At 40.0% G+C, this 20037-nt stretch overlaps 1 protein-coding gene across 1 annotated transcript; it reads right to left on the bottom strand.

The window, feature by feature from the left end:
• Positions 1–5930: 5930 nt before the first annotated feature.
• On the bottom strand, positions 5931–19326 carry LOC135463305 (uncharacterized). The gene is made up of 10 exons (XM_064740566.1): positions 19273–19326; positions 17516–18091; positions 15991–16294; positions 15038–15148; positions 13947–14138; positions 13076–13357; positions 10566–10819; positions 8593–8729; positions 7162–7222; positions 5931–6312 (listed from the first exon to the last, which is right to left on the bottom strand). The coding sequence occupies exons 1-10, from the start codon at positions 19324–19326 to the stop codon at positions 6214–6216; spliced, it is 2070 nt and encodes a 689-aa protein (XP_064596636.1). The 3' UTR covers positions 5931–6213.
• Between the last annotated feature and the right edge of the window lie 711 nt (positions 19327–20037).

Below are 20037 nucleotides of genomic sequence, written 5' to 3'. Positions count from 1 at the left end.
AACGAGGGAATAAACAACAAAGAATGCACTGTACATGGGTTGGCAGACAACGGAGAATAAACAGCAAAGAATGCAATGAATATAGAATGGTAGACAATGGAGAATAAACAACGAATAATGCAATTGACATGGGATGGTAGACAACAGAGAATAAACAACGAAGAATGCAATGGACATGGAATGGTAGACAACGGAGAATAAACAACGAAGAATGCAATGGACATGGGATGGTAGACAACGGAGAATAAACAACGAAGAATGCAATGGACATGGGATGTAGACAACGGAGAATAAACAACAAAGAATGCAATGAAGATGGGATGGTAGACAACGAGTGAATAAACAACAAAGAATGCAATGAACATAGGAATGTAGGCAACACAGAACAAACAATAAAGAATGCAATGAACATGGGATGGTAGACAACGGAGAATAAACAACAAAGAATGCAATGGCCATGGGGTGGTAGACAACGGAGAATAAACAACGAAGAATGCAATGGACATGGGATGGTAGACACCGGAGAATAAACAACAAAGAATGCGATGAACATGACACGGTAGACAACGGAGAATAAACAACAAAGAATGCAATGGCCGTGGGATGGTAGACAACGAGGGAATAAACAACAAAGAATGCAATGCACATGACACGGTAGACAACGCAGAATAAACAACAAAGAATGCAATGAACATGATACGGTAGACAACGGAGAATAAACAACAAAGAATGCAATGGCCATGGGATGGTAGACAACGAGGGAATAAACAACAAAGGATGCAATGAACATGACACGGTAGACAACGGAGAATAAACAACAAAGAATGCAATGCACATGACACGGTAGACAACGCAGAATAAACAACAAAGAATGCAATGAACATGATACGGTAGACAACGGAGAATAAACAACAAAGGATGCAATGAACATGACACGGTAGACAACGGAGAATAAACAACAAAGAATGCAATGAACATGACACGGTAGACAACGGAGAATAAACAACAAAGAATGCAATGGACAAGTCCCCTCTTCTCAAGCACATCAGACAACGACCATGTGCACGTACATGTATCTACATGTTTGTACACAATTTACTCTTGAGGACAGATTAAAACCTGCTCACAATAGACATAAGGAGCAACCGATCTGTCATCGTCTCCTTCCAGGATACGGCGTCTGTAGATTTGGTTTGAGATCATTCGCCTCCAGAAACTCTTTTAAGCTTTCGGAAACCAGACTGGAAGGGGCGGATGATCCCCTGAAGATTCTCTTCTAATTCCATAAGTTGCAAATCGAATCGATCTATAAATTACTGTACAGCGTATTTGTAAACGTTTTTCCGTTGCCATTTTCTGCAAATACACTTGTATTATCAATGTCTAGACGGCAGAATTCACGGTGCACCTCTAGAAGCTGGTGTTGCAACATTGCACTATATATAGCTTACGTGTATGAATGTAGACGAGTACACGGACATGCTTTAAAGGAAAAGATCTCTAAAAATCGAATTAGGCGTCACTAAATAGACCACTTAAATCTACACAAAAATATACTTTCATTTATTTTTTAGTGATTTTTGTGAAAAGAGTTCACAGATCTAATTTCTAAGGTGTACTTTATAGACCATCCTACCAGAGGTTAGGAATTCTGACTTTATGCAACTTTAATCACGACAATGAATATCGGAACAACCCTTTTAACCCATGAGTAAAAGATTGCTGAAATAATGTTCCCAAAAATCCCTTCCTTCTGGTGATCACCAGGAAAAAAGGTGATGTTATGTCAGAGTTCCTAGATGCTGTCAGTATGGCTCATTTAGCCCACCACAGTTTTCAAATATTCGAATGGCTTTCAACACTATTCCAAAAAAACCCTGAAAAATAATAGTTTTCAGGTGTCTTAAGACCCACCACATATATATATATATATATATATATATATATATATATATATATATATATATTTAAGTCAGACGTTAAATCCCAAGGACTCTTACTTTAACTTTTTTGTAGTAGACCACCAGTGTGTAAGTGGGATAATCTATGTGTTGGTATATCGTTGAACAAACCAGCAAAGGCACTTTTTTTAATGCATGAAAGTCTCAAACGTTAAGATTTGATCACATGATCGAGTATCAGGGTAACCATGTCTGTGTCTATATCTCCTTTTTTATATAGTTTTTACCTGTATAATTATATTCGGTTAGCATCTAATAATTGTACTGAAAGTTAATTATTTGTATTAGGTCGGCTTGTATTTTGTATGATGGAATGGGTCCCGGAGAAAACCCATGACCATCCGCATGTTACTGACAGACTTTCCCATGTACAGTCGGAGAGGAAGCCAGCATAAGCTGGACTTGAACTCACAGTGACCGCATTGGTGATATTGAGGCTCCAGTGGTAATTGTGTTGCGCTACATGTGCCTCGGCAACGGAGGCCCTTCCGCGACGCAATATGGTCTAACTACTCAACTCCATCATTAGATAAGTCAACATCAGCTGTACATACAAACCACAAACAACAAAAACTACGTTTTCTTGAAACAAAACAGCATTTATATATCACGAAGTCAACAATGAGATTGACAGGAAACCATTGCCATAAAAGTGTGGAAAACGTCACATTAATGTTACATAATATTGTTCACGTCCAAAAAAAACAACAACAAAAAAAAAACCACTCATATGCAAACATCTCACAAATCTTCATACATGTAAACTTCACCAATGATGTTACCGTACAGAATGTACAAAACCTCTGATATAATTTCACAAATAACCTTTCACAAATAATTCACATATACAATTTATAATAATATGAATATTATATTCATATAATACGTAAACCTTTCACAAACCTTCGTATATGTACACGTATAAACTGCATAAATCATGACATACACGTAAACCTACACAAAATGACATACATTTGTTTATACAAAATATATGAAACTCCATATTTTTGTAAGCAGATGCCAAACTTTACATGCTACTTTTACACCTCAAATCCCACCAACCACCGTAATGTTATCATGCAATGCAAATGTCAGTGTCACACATAAATACCAGTATATGGAATGTAGAAATAGAAGTATTTTATCACGTTTATTAACGGGTAGAGAATATCGATCAAACTACAATAGCAGACAAGATAAAAGTTCGCAAAGCTGAGCCACTAGCTGGCCTTTAGTACGTTTTTGTTGACCTTCATCTACGTAGGGTATTGGTATCTTATTCTATGAAATCACAGAATCATCCACATCCACTAAAGAGACTCAACACAAGCACATGTACGTCATACCACAGGCTCACTAGCTAATTTCACACCACTGGCAAGCACCACCAGTTGACCTCTAGTACACATATGGCAGGCTTCTAGCAGACCACTACCACTCTAAAAGCCCTTCAGTTAATGAGTATGTACAGTTACACCAACACCACCATTCAAGACTCGACACAGGCATGCTACTAGTTCACTCATAGCACACGCTTATCAGTCTTTTAGCCATCCACTGTTCTTCTAATAGCCTTCATCGACTGATAGATGTATCCATCAATAAATGCGCAAACATCTACAGAAAGGGCACACAAAAGACAGGCCAGTATGCTACTACGGGGATGACCTTGCTAATGCACATGTAATGTACGCTACACACATGTATTCTAGTACAAAATGTGGTCTAATATGTCTACATACTGTCAAGGTGAGCTGGTCGATGTCCATCTTGCTGATCCACTAATAAACTTTGACTAATGCAACAGCATAGACACTATAAATAAACTGGGAATTTGACGACTCTCCTGTCAGGATGACAAATAAACCTTTGCCCAAAAGCTGAAATGTTTTACATATTTATTTCATTTATTTGATTGGTGTTTTACGCCGTACTCAAGAATATTTCTCAAGATGGCGGCCAGCATTATGGTGGCAGGAAACCGGGCAGAGCCCAGAGGGAACCCACAACCAGCCGCAGGTTGCTGCTGATCTTCCTATTTACGGCTGCAGGGAAGCCAGCATGAAAATGTTTTATATAAACAATATAGGTAAATATGAGTTATCTGTCAGTTCTGAGTATCTGTTCTTCAATTGCATCACAACTACAGGTCTGTCTATAAATGTATTTCACAAGTACCAGCAGAGAAGGAAATGAAACGAATATTAATGTGTACACTCAACACATCTTATACCTACATGAATATACTTTGAAATAGAAAAATACACAAACTTTTAACAGTATAAAAATACAGAAAAATACGACATGTACCTTACATATACACATTGCAGCAAATTTGTCAGCATAAAAATGATGTTCAACATCCAGAAAAAAAAAAATATATCTTTATTAATAAAATGTATGTTCCTCAATCGTATGCAATAAATGTCAACTAAAAATAAAATCCTTGTAAATAGACATCAAAAAAAAGCCCGCTATATGTATATAAGATTCATAATTATAGTTACCGTAGAGTAATTTGATGAGAGAAATTTACAACACTGTATCTACCTACAGTCTACAAGGCCTACCTACAGTCTACAAGGCCTACCTACAGTCTACAAGGCCTAAATACAGTCTACAAGGCCTACCTACAGTCTACAAGGCCTAAATACAGTCTACAAGGCCTACCTACAGTCTACAAGGCGGTGAATATTTTTTGCCACAATCATCATTCATAATGTTTAAATTTTGTGAATTTCAATTGTTTATTTATTTATTTATTTGATTGGTGTTTTGCGCCGTACTCAAGAATATTGCACTTATACGACGGTGGCCAGCATTATGGTGGGTGGAAACCGGGCAGAGCATGGGGGAAACCCACGACCAGCCGCAGGTTGGTGCCAGACTGTCCCATGTACGCCTGGAGAGGAAGCCAGCATGAGCTGGACGAACTCACATTGACCCCATTGGTGAGAGACTCGTAGGTCATACGCTGTGCTAGCGCGCTAACCAACTGAGCCACAGAGGCCCTGAATTTCAATTGTTAGAAATACACAATTCAAAAATAGTTTTCTGGCAGGGGAAGAAGGGATAACATAAATGATTGCACTCATATACAAAAACCATGCTCAAAGACTGAAAAAGACATACAGAAAAAAAAACAACAAACATGACAAAGTGTCCAGATTCTCAAATTCTCCACTTATAATAATACATGTAACACGATAATCAAATAGAATAATGAGTCAGATTACTAAGCAATTGACTTGTAATTATCATGTAATTATCTTGTAATTATTATCGTCACAATATTAATATGTGTGTTGCCATGGTAACTACAGTGAGCTTTGGCCATAAAAGATGATCATATGGAACTGTGCCTTGATTTCTGAAACCTCAGAGGTTTGATTTACAATACAAGTGATCAAAGATACAAGATACAAACATATATCCTATTTCAGTGTGGATATACAATGGTACAAATATTTCTGTAACAACCAAAAACCCAACCTTTTGTCAGAAAAATCATGGAATTGATGTGAAATAAAGCCAAATCCTCAAAAACAAAATAATTCCCTGCCACACACATTAGTACTTGGTATATTTTGTTCACCTTCAAGTACGATTCTCATAATTTCCTGATTCAGGAGCTCTGGTAGGAAATAAACTGTTTCACTACAGGTATATTTATACACCTTACAAATGGTACATAAAATTTTAAAATATTTACCAGATTCTGAATTTTTTCTATCAGTATCATGTCAGTAACTGTGACTTTCATTGATGACATGAAAATCACCACAAATGCGTGATTTCCCGTATGAAAAATCTATCACTTCGGTTCTGTTACAAAATGGTTTCTTACAAATGCCATGATGCTTACACCATAACTTTGAAACTATATAGCAGTCGAGATTCAAGCCTCCACAAATGACCTAACAGTAGTCATGACATGGACACCGCAAGAGCTCCATCAATACATCCACAAATCACCCATCATAGCATGTTAACTACCAAATCTCCATCACTACATCCACAAATCACCCCATCATGGAATGTTAACTACCAGTGCTCCATCAATACATTCACAAATTACCCCATCATGACATGATAATTACCAGAGCTCCATCAATGCATTCACAAATCACCCCATCATGACATGATAATTACCAGAGCTCCATCAATGCATTCACAAATCACCCCGTCATGACATGATAACTACCAGTGCTCCATCAATGCATTAACAAATCACCCCATCATGACATGATGATTACAAGAGTTCCGTCAAAGCATCCACAAAGTTCATCAGGTCTTCTATTGACGTCAAAGCCAAGTTCTTTTGTAACAATCCGTAAAAGGTTTCTGGAGACTGAAAAAAAGAAATTGATAAATTTACTTGCACACCATAAAAGTAAATAAAGTGTGAATATATGTATATATGTATATTTATAAAGTATATAAAATCTTAGGTTCAATTTATTTTTGATCTAAACTACATGTACCTGACAGTTCCACTAGGTGGAGTTTTAACAAGGCAAGTAATTTTTTTTTAAAATAATATAGATAAATATGCCATCACTTTTATTTTATAAATTCCAACTGTGTCCTGAAATTTTGAATTTGAACAGACAATACAGAGTGTATGAAACTGCTTAACCATGTCAGCTGATTCAAGTAACTTGGACTATGGGCGAAAAACCTATTTTTATTTTACTTACTTTACGATCCAGTCAAACAGGTCCTGTCTTGTAACTTTGACTCCTTCTGACACTTAACCCATTCTGACATGTCTCACGTTAAGACTTTCTGGCATTAACCATTTATGACATTAACCCTTTCTTTCCATTTATTTATTTATTTGATTGGTGTTTTATGCTGTACTCAAGAATATTTCACTTATATGACGGCAGCCAGCATTATTGTGGGTGGCAGAGCCTGGGGGAAACCCACGACCATCCACAGGTTGCTGACAGGCCTTCTCACGTAAGGCCGGAGAGGAAGCCAGCATGAGCTGGAATTGAACTCACAGCGACCGCATTAGTGAGAGACTCTTGGGTCATTACGCTGCGCTAGCGCTTTAACCGACTGAGCCACAGAGGCCCCCTTAACCCTTTCTAATATTAACCCAATGTGACATGTCCGGCATTAACCCTTTCTGACATTAACCTTTTCTGACATTGAATGACAGTCTCTTTAGTACATGAAGAGCCACACTCACCTCTCCTTTAAGGTTCCTCAGAAAGACAAGCTGCTTTCCAGACAAAGTAGACATTGATGATCTGTAAATTTGATTTAAACCAGTTTATTACACCAGTCTTTTACATTATTCAATCTCTAGACCTAGATGAAAAGACAGAACTACCTGACACAGTCATTAAACAAAGTAGCATTCAACAACTTACATGTCAGGTAAACATACATGAATAAAGAGATACACAATACAGGCTGTAAAAATGGATAGATTCTGACCACGTGGACAGACAGAGCTACAGGTACAAATATAGGGAACCGAAAATGAACATAACGATATACAACATGTAGACGGAAACGAAGCAACAGACAGAGCAACAGAGGAAGAGGCTGATCAACAGACAGAGGAACGAACAGAGGAAGAGACAGGGCAACAGGCAGAGGAGCAGACAAAGCAACACACACAGCAACAGACAGAGGAAGAGGCTGATCAACAGACAGAGGAACAGAAAGAGCAACAACGAGAGGAACAGACAGAGCAACAGAGGAACAGACAGAGGATGACACAGAGCAATGGACAGAGGAACAGAGCAACAGACAGAGGAACAGACAGAAGAACAGACAGCGGGACAGGCAGAAGAACAAAGCAACAGAGCAACAGAGCAACAGGCAAACAAACAGACCAACATACTGGAACAGATGGGAATAGACAGGGGAATAAAGCAACAGACAGAGGACCATAGCAACAGGCAAACAAACAGAGCAACAGATAGGGGAACAGAGAGAGAGGAACAGACAGAGCAACACCCAGAGCAACAGACAGAGAAACAGAACAACACACAGAGGAACACATCAACAGACTGAGGGAAACATCAACAGATAGAGCCACACATCAACAGACAGAGGAACACATCAACAGACAGAGGAGCACATCAACAGATAGAGGAGCACATCAACAGACAGAGGGACACATCAACAGACAGAGGAACACATAAACAGACAGAGGGACACAACAACAGACAGAGGGACACATCAACAGACAGAGGGACACATCAACAGACAGAGGGACACATTGACAGAGGAGCACATCAACAGACAGAGGGACACAATGACAGAGGAGCACATCAACAGACAGAGGAGCACATCAACAGACAGATGAACACATCAACAGACAGATGAACACATCAACAGACAGAGGGACACATTGACAGATGGAGCCACACATCAACAGATATAGGAATAGACAGAGGAACAAATCAACAGACAGAGGGACACATCAACAGACAGAGGAATACACAGAAAAAAAAATCAACAGATAGAGGGAAACATCAACAGTATCATATTCACTTTGGCCATCCCTGAGGTGTTAATTTAATTAACATGAAGTAAGACTGTGGACAGGTGAATATCTACAGGCAAGAACAAAACTGTGTCAATCTACATACATATTTTCCTTTACCTGTCAAGTTTATTTGATTTGAGCCAAGACGTGATTTCTTTGTTTCCCCAAAGTTTAACTACTTTCGCCTTTTCTTCACTCACAGGGGGCGCCACCGATAAAATTTTACTTTTCACCACTGGAATAATTTTACCTGCCTGAAAACATAAATATGTTTACATGCTGTACATAATGACTGAAATGCAAACTGTAAAATCTTCCTCATTGCATGGACAAACATTTAGAATTTCAATTACATGTTTAAATAAGTTCTTTACGATACTGTAAGTCAAATGAACCCAGCAGTCCCAGATGTCTCTTCATCTAATCAGGAATCCTTGACCTGCTGACTACTGACTTTTTAAAGAAGGCTTCTAAAAATCAAAGTAGGCATCACAAAATCGACCACTTAAAACTATGCATGAATATACTTTCATTTATTTTTTCAGATTTTTGGGAAAAGGCATTCAAACATTTGAATTGTAAAGTGGGCTTTATGGACCACTTTATGGATGTCACAAGATGCTTTTCCAACTGTAATCACAGCACCGAATGTTGGAATAATTCCTTTTACCCATGAGTAAAAGATTACTGAAATTAAGTTCCCAAAAATTCCTTCCTTCTGTTGAACATCAGGAAAAAAAGGTGATGTGATGTGAGTTCCTAGAAACCATCAGTATGGCTCATAAAGCCCACCATAGTATTCAAATATTTGAATGCCTTTCAACACTCTTTATAAAATCTGAAAAATAAAAAGTATTTTTACCCACAGTTCAGTTGTCTGAGTGATGAACCTTACTACAAATTTGGGGGGCCTCCGTGGCTCAGTCGGTTAGCGCGCTAGCACAGCCCCAGGAGCCTCTCACCAATGCGATCCCTGTGAGTTCAAGTCCAGCTCATGCTGGCTTCCTCTCCGGCCGTATGTGACAGATATGGAAAACTATAAATATGCCCCCTATTTGAATCATACATGCATCATCCACCTTTCATGTTTACAAGGCGAGGCCTCCGTGGCTTAGTTGATTAGCGCACTAGCCCAGCATAATGACCCAGCAGCCTTTCACCAATGCAGTCCCTGTGAGTTCAAGCCCAGCTCATGCTGGCTTCCTCTCCACAACTTGCTGATAGTCGTACGTTTCTCACGGGCTCTGCCCGGTTTTCTCCCACCACAAAGCTTGCCCGTGTAGTAGAAGTGAAGTATTCTTGAGTACGGCGCAAAACACCAATCAAATAAATAAATAAATCTTTACAAGGCAATGCTGATGCGCTCGGTCTCCAGTGAGTCACAAGCTAATAATCAGATGTGGCTATGGACAGTAAAGTATACAATGCAGGGTTTGAAGTGTGGCTAGCATACAGGCACCAAAGCACCCATTTTATTGGAAAATTTTGAGCGCGTGCACAGGCTGAACAGAGTGCATGTACAGTTCCTCCGAAAAGCTCATCCACTTCATATTAAATTATGTAGTCGGGCCTCGTGGCTCAGCTAGTTAGCGTCTTAGTGCAGCATAATGACCCAGAAGCCTCCCACCAATGCGGTCACTGTGAGTTTAAGTCCAGCTCATGCTGGCTTCCTCACTCGATTCCTCGGGAAGGTCTGCCTGCAACCTGAAGATGGTCGTGGGTTTTCTGCCCAGTTTCCTCCCACCATAATGCCTACCGCCATTGTATAAATGAAATATTCTTGAGTACGGCGTAAAACACTGATCAAAGAAATAAATGAATAAATTATACAGCAATAAATCTGATTACTGATGACAGGTCATCTTTTTGGATATCTAATGACTAATGACTTCAGTTGCATGCATTTCTGAGTCAATAATTTCAGGACATGTAAATCATTCTCTGTGCACCTGGTGTACAACTTTTGCATGTATATTGTATTACTAACCTTTTTCCTTAAAATTTAACCCTGATATGGATAGTTAAGAAAATTCCACAAAGAAATAAAAAGCTGAAGATTCTAGATAAATGAAATAATAAGCTTTGATTACCGCACTATCTGCAGTGTCCTGTCCCTTGCTCGTATCTGATTGGCTCGTGACTTTGACCCCTTGCTCTCCAGTCTGACCTTTGACCCCCAGTGCTTTTATCAAGCTGTCAAATCGACTCTCAAAACTGTAACGACCACTGAAATCAAAGAAGAGCTTTGATCCAAGTAAAATGCCCAGCCATCCGTCTGCTTTATACCCGTCCTCCATCAGCAGAGGAATTATTGGTACTCGCCGCTGAAATGCGTATTCAGCCTCTGAAAGGAGAAGAAAAAAAAATTTTAACATATAAAGTAAAATGAAATAATGTGTTCATAGGTCATAGGTCATGTGGTTGTTCATTTTCTAGATAGTTATCGTTTGCTTAGATGACAGATTGGCTATCAATGGTGTTTTCAGCCAATCACAGGCTTTAATTCCAAAGTACTTATTGATGAAGAAAATGTCTTCACATGAAGACAGCAGGGGCGGAGCCAAAGAAACCGTGCGCCGAGTGAGCAGACATTGATTGGCAGGTCACCGACCATGTGATATAACAACGGCTGTTGGGTTGACACACTGACAGACCAGTGACAGGAAGAGAGGGCGTGGCTTTGCATGGAATAGCCACTCAGTCGTCTAAAATGCTTCGCTCCGCCCCCGTCATAATCGTGAAGACTTTTCATAATGACCTCTATCCTATATTTAGGGATTTAATTTCGCTTTCTATATTAATTTGATCACATGTATAGTGTTGCCTCATGGATAGGCATGCCACTGTTCAAAATGACTAAATAGGTTGAATGATTGGTGCGCCTAAAATCGCAATTACCAGCGGCATTGTCAGTCACAACTCGCACAGTGAAGGTTCAATATGCATTAAGGACATGAGTCCCTTGTACATGTATTTCTTTCCTAGTTTGTCTAAGAGTGGGAAGCACCCTTGAAGCCCCTCATGCTAGTCTGTCTGGTAGTGGAAAAATTGCTCAAGTTTGTGAAGTGTCTCTGAAGTCCCTACAGTTCTCAGGCGCTTCAAATGAAGCACATGAGAAGCTCTTTATAAGAGTCGGGGCTTCTGAAGAAACACTCTAAGCTTGTTGGAAGTGTCTCTGAAGCCCCTGTGGAGCCCATCTGAAGTACGGGCTTCAACTGGAGCAGGTGCTTCTTTTCCGGGAGGGAATTTATGGACTTTTTTCATCTAATTATCGAGACAAAACTTTGTCATGTAAAACCATGTTAAACATGTCTCATGAAATCAGTCTGTGAGACTTTGGCTGAAGAAAATGTTGGTGTATCCTAGCACTGTGAGGCCTTGTTTGAAGCAAATGTTGGTGTATCCTAGCACTGTGAGGCTTTGTTTGCAGCAAATGTTGGTGAAACCTAACACTGTGAGGCTTTGATTGAAGCAAATGTTTGTGTATCCTAGCACTGTGAGGCTTTATTTGAAGCAAATGTTGGTGTATCCTAGCACTGTGAGGCTTTGTTTGAAGCAAATGTTGGTGTATCCTAACACTGTGAGGCCTTGTTTGAAGCAAATGTTGGTGTATCCTAACACTGTGAGGCTTTGATTGAAGCAAATGTTGGTGTATCCTAAAACTGTGAGGCTTTGACTGAAGCAAATGTTGGTGTATCCTAACACTGTGAGGCTTTGATTGAAGCAAATGTTGGTGTATCCTAAAACTGTGAGGCTTTGTTTGAAGCAAGTTGGTGTATCCTAACACTGTGAGGCTTTGATTGAAGCAAATGTTGGTGTATCCTAACACTGTGAGGCTTTGATTGAAGCAAATGTTGGTGTATCCTAAAACTGTGAGGCTTTGTTTGAAGCAAATGTTGGTGTATCCTAACACTGTGAGGCTTTGTTTGAAGCAAATGTTGGTGTATCCTAAAACTGTGAGGCTTTGATTGAAGCAAATGTTGGTGTATCCTAAAACTGCGAGGCTTTGATTGAAGCAAATGTTGGTGTATCCTAACACTGTGAGGCTTTGTTTGAAGCAAATGTTGGTGTATCCTAAAACTGTGAGGCTTTGATTGAAGCAAATGTTGGTGTGTCCTAACACTGTGAGGCTTTGATTGAAGCAAGTGTTGGTGTATCCTAACACTGTGAGGCTTTGACTGAAACAAATGTTGGTATATCCTAGCACTGTGAGGCTTTGTTTGAAGCAAATGTTGGTATATCCTAGCATGCCTAGTTGCTGAATGACTCTCACCACTCAATCTTTCAATCTGATGACCTCATCCCTTAATCAGGATTGAGTTCAGTCCCAGTGATGGGAACTCACTTTCTCTATTGATATCTGTCATACGGCCTTGGTGACAACACACTTAAGTGGTTGACAATACCTGTATATAGCCATTTGTACAGTCTAACATTCTTTAACAAATACGGTGGTGGCTTATCTGTACATTACACAATTTTGTCAGTAACTTGCCTAAGCCTGGTGGTGCACCTTGTACACTCACATTTCCTCCTCACAAACCCTCCACACCCACACTCATCCCTACCCTATCCCTTCCAATAAATGTGCATATGTTACCTGCTCTACAGTTGGGGCTGTCCTTGTACTTGCGTGACATACACATGAGCACAGCAGCTGAGTTCTCCACAGCATCGGCCATAGCCTGAAGTGTTGAGCCTTCCATACAGTCTACGTCCATCCAGATATTGTAGCCTTGTGTCCTTAGCTGGTCTCGTACCTTCAGTAACACGTCCTGAGAGTCCCATTGGTAACTGATCATTACATGCTGAAAATCCCCACTATCAGGTTCTTTGCTGGGAGATTTAGATGTCTTTAGCCTCTTCCCTATGAGGTTTTTACCTGAATAAAACAAAAGTGTTTTTTTTTTTTTCTGATTAGGTATATAAACTGGGTGAACATATTTGACATAAATTTATTTTATGGTCATTTGAAAGAAATTCTCCATTAAACTTCCAGACGGAGGCCTCAGTTGTTGATTTCACAGTCTTGTTTAATGTCATACCGAAGAATTTTCCATTCATACCACTGGAGTCAGATATATGATGGGGAGGGGGAGGAAACTGGGCAGTTTGACATGTCTGGGTCCAACCATTGGCAAGTTGCTGACAAAATGTCCCATACGTGAAATGCAGAAATGAACAACATATTGGTAGAAATCGTGCTATTTTCCAAATGGTCAACAGCACAAAAAGCCACACAAGCATAATTGATCACTTTTTCACATGAATCTCCAAGACCCCACAAAAGGTGAAAACAAACAAATCCTAAGCTGGCATACAAATAAAAAAAATAAATAAAAAAAACAAAAAAAACAGCAGAACTTTGAGATAAGACTTTGACGGAAAACATTTGCAATCAGTCATCAGTTGGTGTTACTACACTATTAAAGAACAACTTGCAAGGGCCTTATTCCTGATAATCTTCTCACCTAATTCATGATAATCCTTCTTGTCTCTCAGATTATATCTTAATATCCACATAATACCCAGTGCAGATTTCTTGACGTCTGCGTCCGACGACTTGCCAAGCTCCATCAGTCTCTTCATCATTCCAGGCTCCTGAATGATCAATTCCTTGTTCTCATCATCAAATGACAGGGCCCACAAGGCATTCACAGCCTCTGAGTAATGAAGAAAGTAAAAACAATGAGACATCAACTCTTACTATGGTCTAATAACCTAATGAGCTCTATTTATTTGTTTGATTGGTGTTTTACGCCATACTCAAGAATATTTCACTTATACAACGACGACCAGCATTATGGTGGATGGAAACTGGGCAGAGCCTGGGGGAAACCCACGACCATCCGCAGGTTTATTAACCCTGTGACCATAAATTTCGTCCATGACTATCTTCTTCACTTTTTTCCTGATTCTGAGAGTTCTAATGATTTTTGGGAGGTGTTTTGAGTGAGTGAGTGAGTGCTTGGGGTTTTACGTTGTACTTAACAATTTTTCAGTCATATGACGACGAGGGAATCCTTAGGGTGTATGTAATGTGCCTCCTTGTCGCAGGACGGATTTCCAACGCTTTTTTATCTAGTGCTGCTTCACTGAGATGACACTGAAGGCATGTAAGCCGCCCCGCCGAAGCCAATATACTGATACGGGTCAACCAGTCGTTGCACTATCCCTTTCATGCTGAACGCCAACGCCAAGCAAGGGGGGGAAAATTGTACTTACAGCACCAAAAATAATAATTTTAGACATTTATTTGCCTCTAAAAATGCACCTCTGTGGACGACATGTAATGCTGAACGCCAAGCGAGGAAGTTACAACTTCTTCTTTTAAAGTCTTAGGTGTGGCTCGACCCAGGATTGATCCTGGATCTACTGCTCCAGAAGCGGACGCTCTACCAACTGTGCTATCCGGGCGGGGAACAGTGCTTTGTATTGGGGGTCTGGTCAGGTTATGAGCCCAACAAACATGCTTTTAATGATGGCCTCATGGAATGATCTTCTTCCACAAAAACTCATTTGACGGGTCAGCTAGGCTTGAAGTTAACACTAATTCACTTACCTCTTTGTTCTTCTTTATTTTGTGCATTACAGAGTTCCAGGAGCAAAGGGAGAGCACCCTCCTTCACCAACAGTTTCTTGTTGACGTCACTTCGGGCAAGTTTGGTAACAGCTTATAAACACATCGTAGAAACACAAAAAATCAGATTATATATTTACGCACATAAACTTCACTCTATGAACAAAGTAACTGTACAATGTAGGTATGTCAATCATTGATAAAATAAGTTATTACACATCCTTTTGTGTACATGGCTTGCAGAACATTTTGCAAGTCTGTTCCAGTATTTACACCATTGATTGTATATATGTACATGATATATTTATTTATTTATTTATTTATTTGATTCGTGTTTTACGCCGTATTTAAGAATATTTCACATATGTGACATCGGCCAGCAATATGGTAGGAGGAAACTGGGCAGAGCCCGGCGAAAACCCATGACCATCCGCAGGTTGTTGCCAGACCTTCCCACGTACGTACATGATATATACACATTGCACCTGTAGACATGGTTAGAAAATGTGTCCAGTTTTACCATAGGTTTTTACTGTACCAGCAGCTGTTTTTCAACTTTGTGATCTTCTTATGAAATGTGACCTTGAATAAGTTAGAACAAATCCGGGAAATTTCTCTTTCAGTTTTTATTCAAAAGTGATCAAAAAGAATAAATTATTGTATCCTTCAACAATTACATTGTAAGTCTACATCTGGATAATGATAACAAATGTATCATTTTGTCTGCGACTGGATCAAAACTCTTTGTTGTTTAATTCATATCTTACGCTCGGCTGGTGAATAACAAAAAACACCAAACAACACATCAAGCAAATTTCGCTTTCATTTCTTGTTGTTGTTGTCCAGCTCAAGTGAGTTTTTTTTGTGCGTTTACAGAAACTGTGGCAAATTTTACTTCAGGCCTTTCATGTGTACTCCATTAATTGTTATCTCACCTTGTGTCAGCTCTCTGGCAGACCAGCCATGATTTCTTCGTGTCGGATGTTTCAGCGCTTTGCTTAGAACGTTCAGCAGGAAGCTGACCAGACTCACACTGCCATGTAACATACCGCTTTCCTTCTCATCCACCAAAGTGGCCAGACACACAAATGCAGTGAGTTTTAGCCCCTCGTCTTTCAACTGTAGAAATGGCTTAAGAATTTGCATGAAGCCAAGCTCTCGAAGCTTTTTTCTGCCTTTGTCTGCATTACTGGTGTTGTTGGAAATATCAAGTAACGTACCAGTCATCCTTTGGTCCAACTGAAATGTAATAAAACCATCTTTTCGCATGTGCTTACCGATGTAAAAGTCATCTTGCAGTCTGGGGCTCAGTGAATTCAGTATGGTAAATGTTCAATAAATTCAGAATTTTTTTGATGACTGATTGTTTGATTGGTGTTAAACACCATGCCAGTACTCAATAATTTCCCACTAGTACCATGTTAATAGCAATCAGCTTAATGGGTGGATGAAACCATATAGCACAAAGGAAACTGGACAGCCCAGAGGAAAATGGACAGCCCAGAGGAAACCGGACAGCCCAGAGGAAACCACTGGCTCTTTGTCATGCACCTGACTGGCCTCCCATATCTATGAAGTACACAGAACATGCTATGTCAAAGCAAGAGTCAACATTTTTATATGAGGGTATGTGCTCTATCAAGGCCATATCTTGAAAAAGAATTAAAGGTTGTGTTCCTTAACTTTCAAAGTGACATTGTCATTGTGTGTAAATGAAATTTTATACAATGCAAATAAAAATAATAATATCTAGGAGTTTTTAACTTAACTTTTCATAGGTTAGATATCATATTTATTTGTTAAAGTTATTTGTTAGTTTTAATACAGGTTTCGGGGCCGCTGTGGCTCAGTCGGTTAGCGTGCTAGCACAGTGTACTGACCCAGGAGTCTCTCACCAATGCGGTCACTGTGAGTTCAAGTCCAGCTTATGCTGGCTTCCTCTCCAACCGTCGTGGGAAGGTCTGTCAGCAACCTGCGGATGGTCTTGGGTTTCCCCCGGGCTCTGCCCCGTTTCCACCCACCATAATGCTGGTCGCCGTCGTATAAGTCAAATATTCTAGTGTCACATGTATGTAACAATTATTTATTTATTTGATTGATGTTTTACGCCACACTCAAGAATTTTCACTTATATGGCGGCAGCCAGCACTATGGTGGGTGAAAACCTAGTAGACCCCGGGGGAAAAGACATGACCACCCGCAGGTAGCTGACAGGCTTTCCCACATACAGATGGAGAGGAAGCCAGCATAACAACTCACAGCAACCCCATCGGTAAGAGGTTCCTGGGTCATTGCTCGGCGCTGGCACGCTAAACCCCTTGGCCACGGAGGCTCTGCAATGTACTTAAATCCCCGTGTATAGACACGTACATGGAGATAGGTCAACGTTGGCTGAGAATGTTAACAGTGCCTAAAGTACCAAGGGAATATGAATATGGAGGCAGGCTTAAATTACCTTACCAGTGTGGCAGGCTTTCCCGTTGAGAGCTTGACATGGAGATTCTTCAGCTGTTCACCGACACATTCAAAGAAGCCAGGCACATCAGCTTCGCAATCAGAGATCTCTACAGAACTGTCGGAATAGTTCACCAATATCAACACAGCTTCGTGCATGGTGCTGAAAAGACTGACATCCTGCTTGCCTTCTGCATCTAACCAGCCAGTCTTCAGGTAATCTATAACAATCTCACAAAGGATGGGCACCAAATCGTTGTCGACGAAAAACAGCCCGATTGCACGACGGCATTTAGTGGCTGTTTCTGGTGGCAGAGGTTTGAAAACATTGTAAATTTTATTCAACCTGGTTATGCTGGTTTTGACTTCATCATTATGTCTGTGAGTTTTAGGTGAGTAGTTTTTTATCAAATTCTTGCACTGGAGTTTGGCTTCCTTGATCTGTTCCTCCATTTGACTCTCAGTGAGAGATGTTGGTGATTTGGCAGGACTTTTATATCCATTCTTTTTACTGGACCTGGACATCGTGGTTTTGGTTTCACTTTTCAGTCCCTCCTGGCACTGAGTCATACAGAACTTCAGCTGTTAAATACAACATGGGAAAATAAGGTCATTACATAAAAAAGTAATGTAAAATTGGTAGCTAGACCACCACAGAGTTTGCCTGGAGGAGACGTGAAACCAAAACGTCAGCTCAGTATATACAAAGTACTGTAGTTGGGAATTTACTGTACATATATCAACGATGGAGCATCCCCGTTGTGTCATTGTGCTTCAAACTTCAGCTCAATGCATACAGACCGGCCCTGATAGCACAGTTGGCAGAGCATCGGCTTCGGGAGCGGTAGATCCAGGGTCAATCCTGGGTCGAGTCACACCTAACACCTTAAAAGAGGCAGTTGTAGCTTCCTCGCTTCACCTTTAGCATGAAGGGGAGAGTGCAACAACTGGTTGACCCGTATCAGTATAATGATATGGGCGAGGTGGCTTACTTGCCTTCGGTAATGCGTCTCACTGTGAAGCAGCACTAGATAAAAGAGAGGCAGGAAATCCGTCCTGCAACAAGAAGGCACATTACATGAACTCTTAAGGATTCGTTCGTTGTCATATGACTGAAAAATTGTAAAGTACGATGTTAAACCCCAAGCACTCACTCACTCCATACATACAGCACTATTTACAATACCACCCCTAACAGCTTAACAGTACCTTCCCTGTTATCACCACCATATGTGGACCCCAACCCCGAAGCTTAGGGTAGGGTATAAGATACATGTAGTCCTATGTTATGTACAGGTGATCTAACAAGTCTAATATGTTGTTAGTTAGCTAAGAGTTGTACAACATATAAATAAATCATCTCTACATCATAAGATGTGTTGGATGAATTATTTTAACTATACAAAATCTAAAGACTGCCAGTCAAAAATTCTGCTTATTTTATATCAGCCAGAGCCTATGAATGAAGGAAGGAACAAATGCTTGGGGTTTAATATCGTATTTAACAATTTTTCAGTCATATAACGACGAGGAGTCATTATGTGTGTGTGTACATGTATTGTGTCTTCTTGTGGCAGGGCCAATCCTCCAGGCTGCTGCCGCCACTGAAATATCATGTTGAAGACACCAGACATGACACCCCACCCAGTCACATTATACTGACACGGGGTCAACCAGTCCTGTTTCCTCGCTCAAACCTCTCAGTGTTGAGCACCAAGTAAGCGCGGCAGCAACAAGAACGATTATACAGTCCTTCGTCTGACCAGACCCGGGTTTGATCCTAGGTCTCCCGACTTTGACGTGGACACTCTAACCATTTGGCCAAGGAAGTGGTACGAACGCCTAAGTTTCATGTAGATGTAACTTGTCGCTAAATAGATGTGGAAATTTATCAGTAGCCCTAATTTCAGCCTTTCAACTAAACGTTACACCCAAAACTGATTTCAAGTTTTGGCTCACTCATTTAATGGCATCTTCACATTACAATTCTAACAGTCAGACTGGTTCTACTGCTTGACCTTAGCAATCAAAGAAGTGTCAATCATCTACATAGATCAAGTAACAAGTCAGTATACGATAGGCAGGGTTTCTGCTTGGTATATCTGATTTTGCTGAGAGCAAGGGCGAACATTTAATATCAAGGTTCAGATTTAGTTCATACAGAAGTAGATATACATGTATGTAGTTTAAATAATTCACAAAATGAACTTGTTAGGCAATCCTACGAAAATTCTTCCTGATGCATCCAAATCAGAAAAATTATCTTTACTTCTGGCTAAGAAACAAGATAATGATTTAAAGATATTAATATTGAGAGGAATATAAAAAGTCAAAAACAGTCAAAAGCCCAAAAAAAACTTTACTATAAGACCATTTTTTCCACATGCTCAATGAATATATTTGAATGATGACCCAGTGTTTAGATTTGGTGTATGTAAGTTATATAAATCATTAGTATGATGGAGTTGGACATTGGGACACATCCCCCAGCCCATTTCTTATTCAAGACCTCTGATCATGTTGAGGAT

This window comes from Liolophura sinensis, chromosome 3 (genome assembly GCF_032854445.1).
Source record: "Liolophura sinensis isolate JHLJ2023 chromosome 3, CUHK_Ljap_v2, whole genome shotgun sequence".
NCBI lineage: Eukaryota > Metazoa > Mollusca > Polyplacophora > Chitonida > Chitonidae > Liolophura > Liolophura sinensis.
This window is presented reverse-complemented; position numbering and strand designations above follow the sequence as displayed.

Excerpts from the sequence above, each read along its gene's own strand:
- LOC135463305 (XM_064740566.1), bottom strand. The coding sequence starts at position 19,326 with ATGGTTAGAGTGTCCACGTCAAAGTCGGGAGACCTAGGATCAAACCCG. Across the intron at positions 10,820-13,075 it reads CAGCCCCAACTGTAGAGCAG|AGGCTGAATACGCATTTCAG; the intron begins GTAACATATGCA and ends TTCTCCTTTCAG. Across the intron at positions 8,730-10,565 it reads AGGACACTGCAGATAGTGCG|GCAGGTAAAATTATTCCAGT; the intron begins GTAATCAAAGCT and ends TTATGTTTTCAG.